This window comes from Rhododendron vialii, chromosome 4a (genome assembly GCF_030253575.1).
Source record: "Rhododendron vialii isolate Sample 1 chromosome 4a, ASM3025357v1".
NCBI classification, from domain to species: domain Eukaryota; kingdom Viridiplantae; phylum Streptophyta; class Magnoliopsida; order Ericales; family Ericaceae; genus Rhododendron; species Rhododendron vialii.
This window is the reverse complement of record NC_080560.1, coordinates 13,691,895-13,709,345: the sequence shown is the minus strand read 5'-3', so window position 1 is coordinate 13,709,345 and position 17,451 is coordinate 13,691,895. Positions and strand designations below refer to the sequence as shown.

The following is a 17,451-nucleotide window of genomic DNA, read 5'->3' as shown; positions in this document are numbered from 1 at the left end:
CCGATTCGCCCTATAATGAGATGTCGCCTATTTCCGGATTGTTTTGTTTCGGTTCTCTGTCTCGCGGGGACTTATGTCCTTTCCCTTGGCCACAATGTCGTTAATAGGGTTAAGGCAATAACGTTTTAATAATTGACACATGCATATGCTACTCTAATTGTTTTATATCTTAAGTCCCAAACAATTTACTTTCTAAATCCTAACGGTAAGCGGTCCGTTAAATGATTACCCTCTTACTTTTTCCTTATTCTTTTTTGTTCCAAAAAGTCTGGGTGTTAGTTCCAGTCGCCCACATCACGTATGCGTTCCTCTCAACATTCTACTAAATTCAAATGCCCACAGGTATGTAAATAAAACCACTCTAAAATAATTTTTATTCTATTGTATAAACTGTAAAATATATTTTTGGCTTAACAAAAATAAGTGCTATGGGGTGTTACAATATGTTAGTTCAATGTTCAATCAATTTTTTTTTGCCTTGTTACTGAAAGGAAATTATTAAAAGTGAAAGAAATTACAAAAAATTAACTTTTCTTTAGGGGAGGTCTGTATGTATGTATGTATTATTATTATTATAAACTTCATGGGAGGTCAATGAAGGGGTAGAAATGTAAATTTACAATTTCTCTGTTAATTAACAGGAGCTAGCCTACAGACTGACAAGTGACAGGGAAGGTAAGTGCAAGACTGACAAGTGACAGGGAAGGTAAGAGCAATTTCAAAAACCTGAGTGGAGGTTTTTGTTTTCGTCAGAAACCTCTGGGGAGAGAGGTAAGTGAAATTTACCCTACTATATAAGGAATTGAGATGGTGTTGTGCAGTGGTATGCGCACCTTCGAGCCGTCGGATTGTGCATCCGACGGTTCAGATCGATCTCATCTCGGTAATGAACGGCTCTCGATCGTTGATTGCCGAGATGTGATCCGAGCCGTCGGATGCATGATCCGACGGCTCGAAGATACGCAGCATTGCCGCACAGCATCACCAGCCCGAAGTCCGGAAGAAAGATAGACGTTAATTACATACAAAATCTCCATACCTACAAAGGCAGATGCCAAAACAGGAAAACGTACACAAAATGGTTGATTATATTAGCAGTTATTGTTTAATTAAAGAGAATATCTCATAGCCAGGAACAACTTTGGTATGAAATCTGGTAAAGATATATAGATTCCTTTTTTAATTTTTTGTTCTCTACTCTTGTTGTTAAATGATACACATATGGAAGGGGAGTAATTAACTTTCCTTGTAATATTATGCATTCTCCGCTGTATAAATACCACCGGAGCTGGAATTCGAGTTCACCACATCTCCCAAAAAAGCAACAAACAAGTAGCTAGAGGCACTTGGTATTGTAGCTTTTTCTCTTTCAGACATGGCCAAGTTATGTTATCTTAGTCTGATCTTGCTCCTTGTCCTTGTTTCATCAGGTTTGTGCATGCATTACTCTTCCTGATCTTGAATGTGCATATATATATATATATATATATATATATATATATATATATATATCGGGATGGTTCAAGGGACACCCTAAAAAACACCTAAAAAAACACCCCAAATCTCATTCTCATAGTTCCCGATCAAATTTTTATGATCCGAACCGTTCAATGTGTGCAGAATGTGATTTTAAGGGTGCCCGCAAGAAATTAGCAAAAAATATGACACGGAAAGACTTGATTTGAGCAGTTTTTATTTAAACCGTTCAGCAAAAAACTGTTTGAAACTGCTCGGATCAAGCCCTTCCCGGTCATTTTTTTTGTTGATTTCTTTAGGGTACCCTTAAAATCACGTTTTGATCACATTGAGCGGCTCGGATCATCAAAATTTGATCGGGAGCTATGAGGTGTTTTTTTAGGTGTTTTTTTAGGTGTCCCCGGAACCGCCCCGTATATATATATATGGTAGATTTGGTGTTCATAGATTCTTCGTAGTACCCTTACGACATGGGGTTTGGCTTCTTTCGGCTTCTTTTGGTTCAATAAGTCAGAATGGCTGTTTTTATGTCTTTATTTAATTTTTTTTTTTGTATTTGTTAATTTTGCGTCAAACTTTTGTGACTTATTGATTTGTTTCGTCGAGAGAAATCGGAAAAGTAAGCAAAACTTGATTGAAACTCATAATTATTTTTTTTAAAAAGACAAAAATAAGTTATTCAAAAAATTTATGAGTATCGAATATCACACAACTTTTTTGTTTTTTCGATTCTTCTTGTTGAGATGAATCAACAAGTCACAAAAGTTTGACGCAAAACAAATAAATAGTACAAAAAAAGTATTCATCTAACTTCTTTAGCCAAAACAAAGCCTTCATGTTACAGGAATATTGTCCGGTTTCGATGCGCAATAGGTAAATACAATTACTGGACTGGACTCTCTAGTAACAGGAGAGAAGCTCAAGCCTAATGGGCAAACAACACTTTTATTTCTGGAGTGTGTCATGAAGATTTTTTGAAACTCAAAAGTTTCTTTGTGAAATGTTTTAAGTGAGATGAGAGAAAATTAGTTGAATTTCCCAAACTTTGTTACTTAAGTGTCCGTTTGACTTCTAGCAAAACGTTTAATGTATGGATATATTCGTAAAAAATATCATGACACTAAGAAATAATAGACGGGTACTGTCACTAGAATTAGTTACGCTAGTTAGGTATTAATTTTCTAATATTTTTTTTGAAAGGCAAAATAAAATTAGAAAACTGATATCTAACCTAACTAATGTAATTAATTCTAGTGATAAACGACGCTGACATATGATCATACAAATGTAAATAACCAATAAGCAAAGAAATTTTTCAGACCCGCAAGAGAAAAAAAAAACAAACGATAAAAGAAACAACGATACTGAGACACTACCTAAACATCGCCTCCCTGCAAAGCTAGCGAAGGACTACGCTGACGCTTATTTGAAAAAATGTAGTAAACGAACCTAATTTCAATGTTTATTCGATAATTTTTCTTACAGTTACCATACTTTATTTTGACAGTTGCAGTGACGACGGCTCAAACAGGTGGTAAATTCTGCAATGAAATCCTTAACCCCTTTTATTGTGACGTAGCAGAATGTTACAGACAGTGTGTTAAAGCTCATAAGGGCATTCCAAAATGCATTTCCCATGATGGAACAGCCTCTTGTGTTTGTACTTACAAATGCACTTATGCTTAGAAATCCACAATATTGTTCAATATATTAAGAGAGCTTTAATAGCTCATCTTCATCATCTTCTTCTTCTTCATATTTTATTATAAGCGGTAAGAGAATTCGAGTATCAGAATTTCATCAAACTGAAAACAAGTCTGAAATTAGTATAAGCCAAACCCCAACTAATAGCCCTGTTAATATGTTAAGGAGAGATAATAATCCTATCGAAAACAAAGGGAATTACGCCATTTAATAATTGTTTTTCAGCTCTTAGTTTGATTCTTATACATACTAATGGATGCTTGAAGACGGGGTTGATGGAGCAATTTCTGTATGTGTAGAGCTTGTGTTTTATGACTCAAATTGAGCCACAGTGCTCGAAAGAATGGAAATTTCCATGAATTATGACAGCAAAACGACTAATGTGACCACAATGAGGTGAGGGGAAGGCAGAGAAGGGGAGGGAGAACACTTTTTTTTGAACGGTGAAATTTTTTTTTATTAACCTTTGAAATTGTTACAAAGATTAATAGGACAATGAGAGAACGAAAAGTCCAATCCGAGACTCAATCCCATAATTGGCAATATACCAACTAGGCCACACTCAATGGGAACAAAGCCGCTACAACTAAAGGCTTAAAAGTTCAGATAAAACATTTAAAACACATGGGACACAGCCCAAAGCCTAAAAGCCCAAATAACATGAGATAAACCCAGCTAATAAAGCCCAAACGGGCCCTAGCTGCACATGGCCGCCAACACCAAAACATCACCCAGACCCCACTGTCGCCGCCCACCAAAACATCACCCAAGAGGGAGAACACTAGGAGCTACTTTAGTTCATTTTTCTTCTGAAACGTGGTTCATGAGTTTTTTCCTCCACAAATTGTCATGTCATCTCAACGTCCGAGGGTCAAATCACGATGAAAAATTATCATCTCAGCATTTTCTTTGAGATGCTTGACAGAAGCTGACGGGTCCCGAATTCAAAAAAGTTAGCACAATTTCAGGTGTTCAATTGAAATATCAAGCACTTCAAGGATTTACGAAGTCTCTACTTTGCGAACACACCTGATTGTAAATTAATACATCATCTAAACAACTATCGAGTCATTCTGCATGAATTTTTATTTCAACGCCTTTATTTGTCAAGTAAATTTCAAGAAACACGAAATACACATTTGCTTGGAAGATCACCACCATGTATAATTAGACTGGGGGTTCCTTACAATGATAGCTGCAGATACAAGTGTGGTGTCTCTGCAGGTCCCCTCACCATCTGGTACTGCTTTAGAACAATCCTCAGAGCATTTCTCCAACCCACAGTTGCTTGATCCAATCTCCCTGCTACATGTCTCCTCAGGAATCCAAATGATTCCGGTACCAAAACCTGCAACGGATTCCCAAAAAAGATGGATATCGAGGTTTTTTAGATTCCAATGTGTAGTTTCTGGATTCTTCCGAAACTCAGATGCGGGTCATAATATACCACCAACCAATCAACCAAACCGAGCCGTCTAATAGGGTTAGATGAATGAATCCGTTGCTATGAACACGATTGACAATATCTATACCAGAAATCACATTCCTGTAAGAAAGATAAAGTATCCTGAGCTCTGAAGCAATTGCAACAAGTTCTGGTTAATCTGTTTGATACCAATGAGTACATCTCATAAAATCCATTTTTCATCAGTTCGTATGACGTTTTTCTGTTGGCTTCATTACCAAATAGGATACGTATCCTCCCCCAACTAGACGGTTCAATTTGGTCTTTTTTGAACCCTTTCCGGGGCTTACTTTGATGATCGAAACTGTTCATAGATTCTCTTTCCATTAAAGAATCCTATTCCTTCCGGTTCTTTTGTTGATCTGTTCTTTTTGTTGCCCCTTACATGACGTGTATGTCCTTTGTCGTATCAGTGAATATGGTACTTTTAATGATAGTTTCTTTCAAAATTTCACCGTGAATCAAAACGTTCTAAGTTCGTTCTTCTAAACAACTCCCAAGATTATATAAATCTAAGAAGAAATAACATAAATGATTCTTTGAGATACATCCACAATAGCAAAAACAGAACAAGAATGTAGAACTGAGATGGTAATCAGAACAAGAATGTAGATGGTAATCCACAAGTGTACCAGTAAAACATGAAACACTTATAGCATCTTTGTCTACCTTCATCAACATGAGAGAGAGAGAGAGAGAGAGAGAGAGAGAGAGAGAGAGAGAGAGAGAGAGAGCAGGTTTAATCATGACTAACCTGACGCAATAAGCAGCAGCAGCAGGATGATGGGAAATGTGGAGAATACAATCAACTCTAACTTCTGCGTTCCAATATCCGGTCGAAGTTTCTTTTTCCCGAGTATATATAACAGGTCTGGTCCCCAGAAATATGCAGAAATGGAGATTCTTAAAAAAAGATAAAAACAAAAATACATCAATAGCAATATAAATTTTGTCGTTATGGGTGCTAAGGTATCTTGGCTTAACCGTTTTTTAGGGATTTAAAGCAAATTAAGAAATTCAAACAGTTTGTTAATGTTTATTGTGTGAACGAAAAGAGAAGTTTAGAATTCCACTTTGTTGGTTTTTCCCCCTCGCCTTGTTCCTTTCTCTTGATCAATCCCTTCACGCTCCATTAAGTTGTCGAGAATGATGCGTGAAAAAAGATTCTCAAAAAAAGTGAAGCGAGATAAAAGAAAATGAAATTTATTTTCTCAAAGACTCTTGACAAAGAATCGTGCAAAAAAACTAAACTTCCTTCTTTTAGGCAAGATTCATTTTGTGAGAAATCTTCACCCGTTACAAAATTGAAATTGTGGGTCATACAATATTTTTCTATCGTTTTCCATCATTTCTGTGCAACTACAATATTTTTGCATCATTTTTCATCATTTCCGTGCAACTTAACGTACAATGCCACACATATGATGCTTATTAATTATGACATTCTAGCTGGTTGCACAACTCCTAGTCTTCTAATATACTCCCTCCGTTCCTTTATTACAGTCCAGTATTCTATTTTGGGCTGTCCCTTAATAAGTGTCCATTTTGTAAAGTTAGTGGGTAAAAGTTGGTGAATTGTCTATTTTGTCCCTAAAAGTAGATTCCATTTTGAAAAGTTAGTGAATAAAAGTGTAATGATAATGGGTACGTAGGGAAAGTGGGGGAAAAAGTTGATGTGAAAGGTATAATGATGATGTCTTTTTAATAAGTTGGAGTTACGAAGCAGGACATTTAAAAAGGGACGGATGGAGTAAGAAAGACCATCGATCATTATCGGTCATTGCCATTTTCAAGCAAAACTACAATTTTTTACCAACTTTCTGATTAATTATTCAATAGTACTCTAAGAGTATATGAACGGTATACTCCCTTCTCTCACATAATATGTGGATCCCACATGTGTCTCTGAATTGCCAACTTTCTTCCAATCCATCCTGTACACTGAAAATAACTTCTAATTACTCCAATAAGGAAATAGATAATAATCTTACTCTCAACATAAAGGTTATAACATACTACGTATATACTAGCTAGTAAAAAAAAATCTACGAACAAAGAATCAAGCAGGGGCGGACCCACGCCTTTTTTTTTTTTTTAATTATTATTTTTGATATAAATAAATAAAAATTTAATACACTTGTACAAAACATTACCGAGGTGCTGTGGCTCTACTCTAGGCGCTGAGATAAGTTCCAGACACTTGAGTTCGAATCTCAGGCGCCCTACTCCCTTCTTTTTTTTTGTTTTTTTCTACCGTTTTCCTTTATTTTTCCATTTTTTTCCTATCTCTTTGTGTTTTCCTCCCAATCCAAAATATTATGAAAATTAAATTTACTAAATTACTATATTCTTTAGTTTACTTTCACTTGACTAATTGGTAATCTTACAGTTGCCACCGCGACAGTTGAAAGAGTATTTTCAGTCATGAAAATTGTCAAAAATCAGTTGCAGAATAGAATGAGTGATCAATATTAAATGATTGAGCAATAATTTAGTGGTATGCATACAGAGAAATATTTTTTAAAATTGTGAATAATAGGTGCCCCAGTAAATGGAATTCCTAGGTCGATTTGCCACCGGAATGAGTAAACATGTTTTTCAAAGAAAATACAAGAGCATAGGGATCTGTTTCTTGGCCTGAGTTATTATTACCTTCTACGATGCTCGATTTGAATATTCAAGGGAGGGATCTATTGATGAAATGTGTTAGAGTCAGTAAGGGACGTCTTCTTTCTTCGGCATCTACCTACAAGAAAATTAAGAAAGCCAATCAATTATAGGGGGGACTATGAGTTACCAAAAAAATATTATTGGGGCGATAAAAAAGAAAGCATGCAAACTAATTCTTGTTAGCCTTCATCTTCTGGAGATAGCATAGTTCTTTGTGTTTGCAGTCAATACTTTGTGTTCTGTTCCTTAGGATCTTGCTCGGTTTACACTCGTCGTTGGCATCTCTTAATTCTTGTAACGGCGATAACACACTGTACTTTTCTTGCTATCAATAATATTCATTGATCTTCCAAAAAAAGCTAAAAAAAACAAACAAACAAACAAACAAACATAACCTTTGTGCGATAACCCCAATGTTACGAGGGTAGAATATTGATATTCTTGAAGCACCCGAAAAATAATATGGAAGAACAATTATTTCTGAAGCAGCAAAAAAGAAAAAAAGAGTACGAATTTTTTGGGTTGAGTATGAACTTTGTACTGTTTTTGAGAATGTGAAGGAAATCATTCTTGTCAATGCGAATAATGGGTTGCCTTAATATCATTGCTTCCAAATCATTCGAAAGTACGTGTTCAATTCTATATGTGTACGTAATCAGGAGCTAATTACGGGAAACCATTCCATTTAGTATCGTAATTAAACTTGATTACAGGTAAAACATTCCTCGAGCTAATATTATGTCTGAAAATCAAGAGCAGAATTACCCTATAATATTCCCAAATGTACAGAAGGTAATTATGGGGGAAAATCAAGAGCAAAAGCAATAAGAAGGATATATAAAAGATTATAGGGAAAATCAAGAGCTAATATTATGGGGAAACCATTCTTTTTAGGAGGGAAATATACAAAAAGAAAAAGTTACCATTATATATAAATCACTCTAGATATTGTGTTACCATAGAATATTTTTCGAGTGTTAGAATTGAAAAAAAAGAAGAAGTAAAAGTTGGCACTTGTCGCATCTTGGTTCCTTCTTACTAATAACCACTTTGCTTTAATATATAAGTAGTGTTCAACCCGTTCTATGCACGGGTAAAACTAACATGCTCAGGCGAGATTAACATACATGATGTGTTATCGTCAGCCCAGTAGGCTGACAATAGCAAGACCGTTTTTTAGAATATCTCATATAGCCAGGAACAACTTTGGTATGAAATTTGGTATAGATATATAGATTCCTTTTTTAATTTTTTGTTCCTTACTCTTGTTGTTAAATGATCTACTCCATATAATATGGAAGGGTTGTTTTCAAATTCCTTATATTTTCTACTATATTTTGGACCCTAGAATCGGTATACATATATAGAAGGGAGTAATTTGCATTCTTTGTAATATGCATTCTCCCCTGTATAAATACCACCGGAGCTGGAATTCCAGTTCACCACAATCTCCGAAAAAAGCAACAAACAAGTACTTGCTAGGCACTTGTTAGGGTACCTTTTTCTCTTTCAGACATGGCCAAGTTATTTTATCTTAGTCTGATCTCGCTCCTTGTCTTTGTTTCATCAGGTTTGTGCATTACGCTTCCTGGTCTTGAATGTGCATACATATGGTAGATTTGGTGTTCATAGATTCTTCGTAGTACCCTTACGATATGAGGTTTGGCTTCTTTCGGCTTGTTTTGGTTCAATAAGTCAGAATGACTTCTTTTATGTCTTTATTCAATTTTTTTTTTTGTATTTGTTAATTTTGCGTCAAACTTTTGTGACTTATTAATTTGTTTCGTCGAGTGAAATCGGAAAAAGTAAGCAAAACTTGATCGAAACTCATAATTAATTTTTTTAAAACGACAAGAATAAGTCAAAAATATTGTCTTTTTGACTTATTTTTATCTTTATTCAAAAAATTATGAGTCTCAATCACACAACTTTTTGTTTTTTCGATTCTTCTTGTTCAGATGAATCAACTAGTCATAAAAATTTGATGCGAAACAAAATAAATAGTACAAAAAAAATATTCATCTAACTTCTTTAGCCAAAACAAAGCCTTCATGTTACTGGAATATTGTCCGGTTTCGATGCGCAATAGGTAAATACAATTACTGGACTGGACTCTCTAGTAACAGGAGAGAAGCTCAAGCCTAATGGGCAAACAACACTTTTATTTCTGGAATGTGAAGATTTTTTGAAACTCAAAAGTTTCTTTGTGAAATGTTTTAAGTGAGATGAGAAAATTAGTTTAATTTCCCAAACTTTGTTACTTTATATAAGTGTCCGTTTGACTTCTAGCAAAACGTTTAATATATGGATATATTCGTAAAAAATATCATGACACTAAGAATAATAGATGGGTATCACTAGAATTAGTTACGCTAGTTAGGTAACCTTACTAATGTAACTAATTCTAGTAATAAACGACGGTGACATATGATCATACAAATGTAAATAACCAAAAAGCAAAGAAAATTTTCAGACCCACAATAGGAAAAAACAAACGATAAAAGAAACAACGATACTGAGACACTACCTAAACATCGCCTCCCTGCAAAGCTAGCGAAGGACTATGCTGACGCTTATTTGAAAAAATGTAGCAGTAAACAAACCTACTTTCAATGTTTATTCGATAATTTTTCTTACAGTTACCCTACTTTATTTTGGCAGTTGCAGTGACGACGGCTCAAACAGCTCAAACAGGTGTTAAGTTCTGCAATCAAATCCTTAACCCCTTTTATTGCGACGTAGCAGAATGTTTCCGACGGTGTGTTAAAGCTCACAATGGCATTCCAAAATGCATTTCCCATGACGGTGCAGCCTCTTGTGTTTGTACTTACAAATGCAGTTATGCTTAGAAATCCACAATATTGTTCAATATATTAAGAGAGCTTTAATAGCTCTTCATCATCTTCTTCTTCTTTATATTTTATTATAAGTGGTAAGAGAATTTGAGTATCAGAATTTCATCAAACTGAAAGCAAGTCCGAAATTATTTGATGAAAGCAAGTCCGAAATTAGTATAAGCCAGACCCAACTAATAGCCCTGTTAATATGTTAAGGAGAGATAATAATCCTAACAATACAAAGGGAATTACGCCATTTAATAATTGTTTTTCAGCTCTTAGTTTGATTCTTATACATACTAATGGATGCTTGAAGACGGGGTTGATGGAGCAATTTCTCTATGTGTAGAGCTTGTGTTTTATGACTCAAATTGAGCCACAATGCTCGAAAGAATGGCAGTTTCCATGAATTATGACAGCAAAACAACTAATGCGTGCAACCACAATGAAGTGAGGGTAAGGCAGAGAAAGGGAGGTAGAACACTTTTTTTTCAACGGCGAAAAATAATTTTTTTTTTTTTTTTGAAATTGTTACAAAGATTAATAGAACAAGAAGAGAACGAAAAGTTCAATCCAAGACCCAATCCCATAATTGACAAAATGCCAACCAGGCCACACCTAATGGGAACAAAGTCCCAACACCGAAAGGCCTAGAAGTCCGGATAAAATATTTAAAACACATGGGACGCAGCTCAAACACCCAAAAAGCCTAAAAGCCCAAATAACATGGGACAAACCCAACTAATAAAACCCAAACAGACAACACGCCCTAGCTACACACACCCGCCAACACCAAAATATCACCCAGACCCCACTGCCGCCGCCCACCAAAACATCACCCAAAGAGGGACAACACTAGGAGCTACTTAAGTTCATTTTTCTTCTGAAATGTGGTTCATGAGGTTTTTCCTCCACAAATTGTCATCTCAACGTCCGAGGGTCAAATCACAATGAAAAATTATCATCTCAGCATTTTCTGTGAGATGCTTGACAGAAGCTGACGACGGGCGCCGAATTCAAAAAATTTAGCACAATTTCAGGTGTTCAATTGAAATATCAAGCAGTTAAGTATTTATGTAGTCTTTACTTTGCGAACACACCTGATTGTAAATTAATACATCATCTAAACAACTATCGAGTCATTCTGAATGAATTTTTATCTCAACGCCTATATTTGTCAAATAAATTTCAAGAAACACGAAATACTCATTAGCTTTAAAGATCACCCACCATGTATAATTAGACTGGGTGTTCCTTCCAATGATAGATGCAGATACAAGTGTGGAGTCTCTGCAGGTCCCCTCACCATCTGGTACTGCTTTAGAACAATCCTCAGAGCATTTCCCCAACTCACAGTTGCTTGACTCAATCTCCCTGCTACATGTCTCCTTAGGAATCCAAATGATTCCGGTACCAAAACCTGCAACGGCTTCCCAAAAAAGATGGATATCGAGGTTTTTTAGATTCCAATGTGTAGTTTCTGGATTCTTCCGAAACTCAAATTCGGGTCATAATATACCACCAACCAATCAACCAAACCGAGCCATCTAATAGGGTTGGATGAATGAATCCGTTGCTATGAACACGGTTGACATTTGACAATATCTATACCAGAAATCACTTTCCTGTAAGAAAGATAGGAGTATCCTGAGCTATGAAGCAATTGCAACAATTTCGGGTTAATGTGTTTGCTATCAATGAGTACATCTCATAAAATCCTTTTGTTTTTCAATTCCATATGAAGTTTTTCTGTTGGCTTCATTACCAAATAGGATACGGATCCTCTCCCCCGACTAGACGGTTCAATTTGGTCTTTTTTGAACTCTTTCCGGGGCTTACTTTGATGATCGAAACTGTTCATAGATTCTCTTTCCATCAAAGAATCCTATTCCTTCCAATTCTTTTGTTGATCCCCAAAAATATGCAGAAATAGAGATTCTTAAAAAAAAATAAAACATCAAGTACATCAATAGCAATATAAATTTCGTCGTTATGGGTGCTAAGGTATCTTGGCTTAACCGTTTTTTAGGTATTTAGAGCAAATTAAGAAATTCAAATAGGTTGGTAAAATGTTTATTGTGTAAATGAAACGAAAAGTTTAGAATTCTACTTTGTTGGTTTTTTCCCCTCGCCTTGTTCCGTTCACGTTCCATTCAGTTGTCAAGAATGATGCATGGAAAAAGATTCTCAAAATAAGTGAAGTGAGATAAAGAAAAATGAAATTTATTTTTCTTAAGACTCTCGGGCAGGATCCATTTTGTGAGAAAATCTTTACCCCGTTAAAAAATTTAAATTGTGCGTCCTACAATATTTTTCAATCATTTTCCATTATTTCCGTGCAACTTAACAATGCCGTACATATCTAAAACACATACTCAACCTTTCCCATCCGTACATCCGCCTACAAATCCAAGATCTAACAAATGTAATTCTGTATACCAAACTCACTTTTGTACAGCTAACCAGGACTCTCTTGCTTCAGTCTACCTTCATTTCTTTCTTCATAACCTGCACTAATAATTTCGAGTCCCATTCATGATGAATTTCTATGCTTCATAGATGGACTCTCATGTTTCAATTGTCAACCATCAACATGTCATCCAAAAGACCACAGATGGGTGCAAGTTTCACACGGGCACATGTTCATGCCCGAGCTGAACAGTGCTGACCCAGACATTTGGGTTGCCCAAGCCTAACCTTCCACTTGGTTGCCCCTAAATATATATTTTTGCTGAATTTCTAATTTTTTTTGTATACATACAAAAAAAAAAAATTTTTGTTGCCCGAGCCGGCCGGCTTGCGGGGCTTACCCCCTGGCCAGCCGGCCCAGCCCTGCCCGAGCACACTAATATACACATAGAGAGTGAGATATTGCAGTTGTACCCAAAACTAAACCAAACTTTAGAACAAAATGACACGAAAGAAGGTTCGATAAAACCAAATCATATGGAACCACCCATTATCCACACCGATGCTCGCTCGTTTACTTGTTAAGACAATTGTTGCTTGCCGGTTTTTCTTCCAATACCAAGTTAAAATCAACAAGAAAATAAGAGAGAATTACACATGCACAGGAGAGATTAATGAGCAGTTTCAGCCAAAACCATCTCTTTGATTTGCAAAACTTGAATAGCACCAGTGTCTACGTTTAACTCATAATAACAAGTCCTCAAAACCAACATAAAAATAAAGACTTCAAACAAGAACCAGTTTTCAGACATTCAGAGCGCATAACCGAAACAAGAAATCCATAAGTCAACCTAATAACCACCCTTAAGATCATTGACAACATCATACGGAATAGGAGTAACAGTCTCCAAGGTTGCACCTTCCACCATAAAACCAGGTTTAGGGCCTTCTGGCTGCCTCTTTGTGCTAATGATCTCACCTCTTCCCTTGGCCTCTGCCTTGAGTTCATCATTCTTCTTTTTCCTCAATTTGAAGTCCTCGGTGCACCTTGAAGGCTGAACATGCTCTACGCGCACATGGATCCTCTTCTTAATTATTCTGTTCCCTACCTATATGTATTGCATGCAGTTTGACTGGTTAGATTTTCTTCACCACTTGCAAAGAAGGCACAGAAGTTCTTACCGTGTCAGTAAAAAATAAAGGCCAACAAGGAAGAGCAAGGAAGGGCAAGTAGCATATGCAATAGAAAACAAGGAAGGTGCAGTGAAATAATGAGTACTATGCCAGGTAAAACCGTAAAACTAAGCAATTGCAGATTCAGATCAGTCAGGATGAGTCCGCAACCTTGGTTGTGTTTCTAAATGTCATCAATCCTGGGAAAAATAGCTTGGCTACAGTAGCATATTATAAATATATAAATATGGCAAGAAAGAAATTGCAAAATTTTCAAGACATCCATGGTTCTCCTTCCGCTGTTCTAGATAAGTTCTGTTTTGAAGTTACGATTAGAACTTTCAGTTTACTTCTGTCAAGTATTCCCCTGTTAATTTTGAACTTTGCCAAGTATGGCAGGTCTACCATTAGATATTTGCTACGCCTTCTTAGACACCAATATGAGACCGGACGCATGGAGATCAATTATAATGGGAAGAGAGGTCCGAATTGACTAATAAGCTACAATCAATGTTTTCTCTAAATTTTAAGGTAGCATGGCCACTGACTACGTTTCTGCTTTGATATTTCTACTTACGAAGAAACTAGAACAGGTTTTACAATGCAAACGAAGTAATAAATCCTTCACACTAAAGCAGAATAGCAAACTATAAAAAAAAAAGTCATTGTGATCCTCTTTTTTGTAATATCGACTCCACATCAAGCAGCAGTCATTCTTCATAACTGCAAATTCATAAAGTATTTAATAGAGATTTACACTCAAGTTATCACGTCTTTATGGTCCGGCAGTATATGGTGCAATGGTATCTAATAAGTTTCTACTTCACCAATTTCGTAAGGAGGACAGCAATACTGATTCGTATACTCTAAAGATGCCATTGGTACTGCTATTGACTATTGAAATTACTTGTCGCCAAGTTGGGTAAGGTCCAACCCGCATGAAAGGCATACTGTTCCGCAAAATAAATGACCCATGCTACTTACAATCATAACACCAAGCTCCACCATTATTCTAACCCTACAATCCATAGGAACTAAAACAATTACAAATCAAAACCTTCATATCAATCCCAAAACTAGTTAGACTCTTACAATACAATTACACGAATGGAACGTCTGTATCAGTTACACAAACTCAATCCTTTCCCTTCTTCTATACAAATACCAAGGTAATTACCCACCATTCGAACACGAGCAAAACTCCCAAAACAAGATCAGACCCCCCATAAGCTCAAAATTCAACATTCAACAGATTCTCTTCTTATAACTACACCCATATGATCCAACCAAAACAAGACACCAAACTCAAATCAGACAATGGAATACTAACTACTTAAATACGAGTGAGAGGTCGAAATGACCAGTATCAAAAACAAATTCGACATTTTCTGTCTAGATATACGAAATTAAAACGAATACCCAGAGATTACTCCACCATTTCAACAAACTCACAATACCAAATCAGACAAATTGAACACCTTGTTGTCAAAAATCAATCCAACATTTCCTCTCTATAATTACAATTTTACGAAAATACCCAGATGATTACTCCACCATTTCAACAAACCCAAAACACCAATTCAGACAAATTCAACACCTTCATGTTGATAAAAAATAAAAATAAAAAATCAATACTCCCGTCTTAGTATACGAAATAATGAAAATACCCAGATGATTCAAAAAAAAAACCTGCTTGTTCATTTCGACACCTATGGAGCGCTTGGTGACGTTCCAGACCTGACCGGTGCGCCCATGGTAGAACTTGTGGGGCATGCCCTTGTGAACGGCGCCGTTTACCTTGATGTCGACGTAGTCTCCGATGTGGTAAGTCCTCAGGTACGTCGACAGGTGGATCGTTCCCTTCTTCCTGAACGGTCGAGAGAACAGATCCCTCGTCCTCGACCGAAGACCGTGCCCCGCCGGCATCTTCTCTCTCCTCTCTCTCTCTCGCTCTCTCTCTAGACTCTGCGTGTGGCTGAGGGCGGTAAAACCCTAAACTGGTGTCTTCAGGCGTTTATTGGGTAGTGATGTGGGCCTTTGTGGGCCGATATTCTTGAAGGTGATTTTAGTTGTTTTGTTGGGCTTGGAATTGGGCTACTGGAAATATAAATGGATCATAAACGGAGTTCTTGAACCAAACCAATCTAATCTGTGTGCAATTGGTTTGATCGGTTTTTTTTGTTTTTTTTCTTGGATATTTTCAAAAACACTTGCGTACGAGTCATAATTTTTTTGTGGATCAAAAAAAAAGTCATAACTGTTTACTTTTTTGATTCCTCTCATTTAAACGGACCAATAATACATAAAAATTTAGCGCAAAAATAACAAACGCAAATTTTTTTTGAATAAGAACCAAACCAAAAACGTAGAAACCAAAAAATTGTGGTCTACATGTTTGGTTATGGAAACAGGGCCTAAGTATGTATGAAACATACCGAATGCCGTATTGGGTTTTTTATTGGTATCAAACCTGTAAGATATTGGGTACCGTTCCAAATGTATAGCTATCAGTGTTATTTTCCTACGTTAGAAAATTGAGCTTAAGACGTAGTTTTTATTTAAAAAGAACATAAATTTAAGATGGTACTGAGAGCAACTCCAGCCATTACCCTTTTATTTATAACTCAAACTCAAAATTTGAGTAAAAACTTCCTAAACCTCACTCCAACCCTTGACTGCATACTCATACCACTGTGAGTTTGGCTCAAATTTTTATTCAAATTCAGGGAGACTCAAATTTTTACTCAAATTATAGAATACTATTTTGGGCTTACAACTCTGACATGCAGTCATTTAAACTTGTTCTGAGAAATGGGTTCATCCCCACTTAGGCATAAAAAAACACCCTCTAATTAATCTCCATGTGAATATTTTTCAAGGATTTCCCAGGAAAGGGAAAGTTTCTTAATTTTGTTTAGAAAACAAAACCTCCACATTAACCTCACAAATTAATGAACTTAAATTGTTGTACCCAAAAAAGAACTCAAATTGCACATTTACTGGAGTAATCATGGATGGAACGCAGAAAAATATCCACTTGTTTAATTTTTATAGCTGCAGATGTAAGTTATTGCAGGGCCCGGAATCAGGATTTGGACTCGAGTGAGGCCTAATTTATGAGAGAAAATAATTTTTCTAAGCTATCGTATGGAATTTGGTCATGCATTAAAATTATAGATGATGCTTTTCATATTAATTTCTCCTCGTTCGTGACAAAATTGTACTGTATAAAAGTATGACGGACATATATTTTTGGTGGGGCGAGACTGCCATCCCCTTAATAATTATAACTTAGCACTCCTAGCTTCTTCACAGCTTATAACCCTATTGCGTTTTTTTATTTTTATTTTATTTTTGATAACCAAGTGTCTGGGTGCTTGCGGTTCAAAATAAGGTGTTTGGGTGCTTGCGCGCACCTCAACTGTTTAAGGAAAAAGAAATGGACTACTTAATAAATAATCACAGAGAAAAAAAAAAGAACATGCAACCCCCAAAATCCTTCATTTGAATTATTGGTGGGATCGAATTCATAAACAGGGTATATCCGAATCCGATCTGTACTCCAATTAGCAGAAACAGTTCAAACGGACTATCAAAAATCGAATTTTCATAAATGTAACGGATCGGATTCAGTTTAATCCAGTCTATCGACAAACCTACCCGAAATTTCCAGGATGATTGCTATACTTAGCTTAAGGCAGCACCTAAAACATTTGC

The 17,451-nt window shown here is 36.1% G+C and overlaps 2 protein-coding genes across 3 annotated transcripts; both read right to left on the bottom strand.

The window, feature by feature from the left end:
• Nucleotides 1–4,213: 4,213 nt before the first annotated feature.
• On the bottom strand, nucleotides 4,214–5,671 carry LOC131324878 (uncharacterized). 2 transcript variants are annotated; one of them, XR_009199477.1, is made up of 2 exons: nucleotides 5,400–5,479; nucleotides 4,214–4,726 (listed from the first exon to the last, which is right to left on the bottom strand). XR_009199477.1 is itself a non-coding variant. In XM_058357060.1 (2 exons), exons 1-2 carry the CDS (start codon nucleotides 5,575–5,577, stop codon nucleotides 4,332–4,334), a joined length of 375 nt encoding a protein of 124 aa, XP_058213043.1. In that variant the 5' UTR covers nucleotides 5,578–5,671; the 3' UTR covers nucleotides 4,214–4,331. The 2 variants fall into 2 exon arrangements, 1 of the variants encoding a protein (XP_058213043.1); XM_058357060.1 differs by having other exon boundaries at nucleotides 4,214–4,528; nucleotides 5,400–5,671.
• Nucleotides 5,672–13,243: 7,572 nt separating this feature from the next.
• Nucleotides 13,244–15,752, bottom strand: LOC131324877 (large ribosomal subunit protein eL21z/eL21y). Its single transcript, XM_058357059.1, has 2 exons — nucleotides 15,424–15,752; nucleotides 13,244–13,670 (listed from the first exon to the last, which is right to left on the bottom strand). The coding sequence occupies exons 1-2, from the start codon at nucleotides 15,658–15,660 to the stop codon at nucleotides 13,413–13,415; spliced, it is 495 nt and encodes a 164-aa protein (XP_058213042.1). The 5' UTR covers nucleotides 15,661–15,752; the 3' UTR covers nucleotides 13,244–13,412.
• Between the last annotated feature and the right edge of the window lie 1,699 nt (nucleotides 15,753–17,451).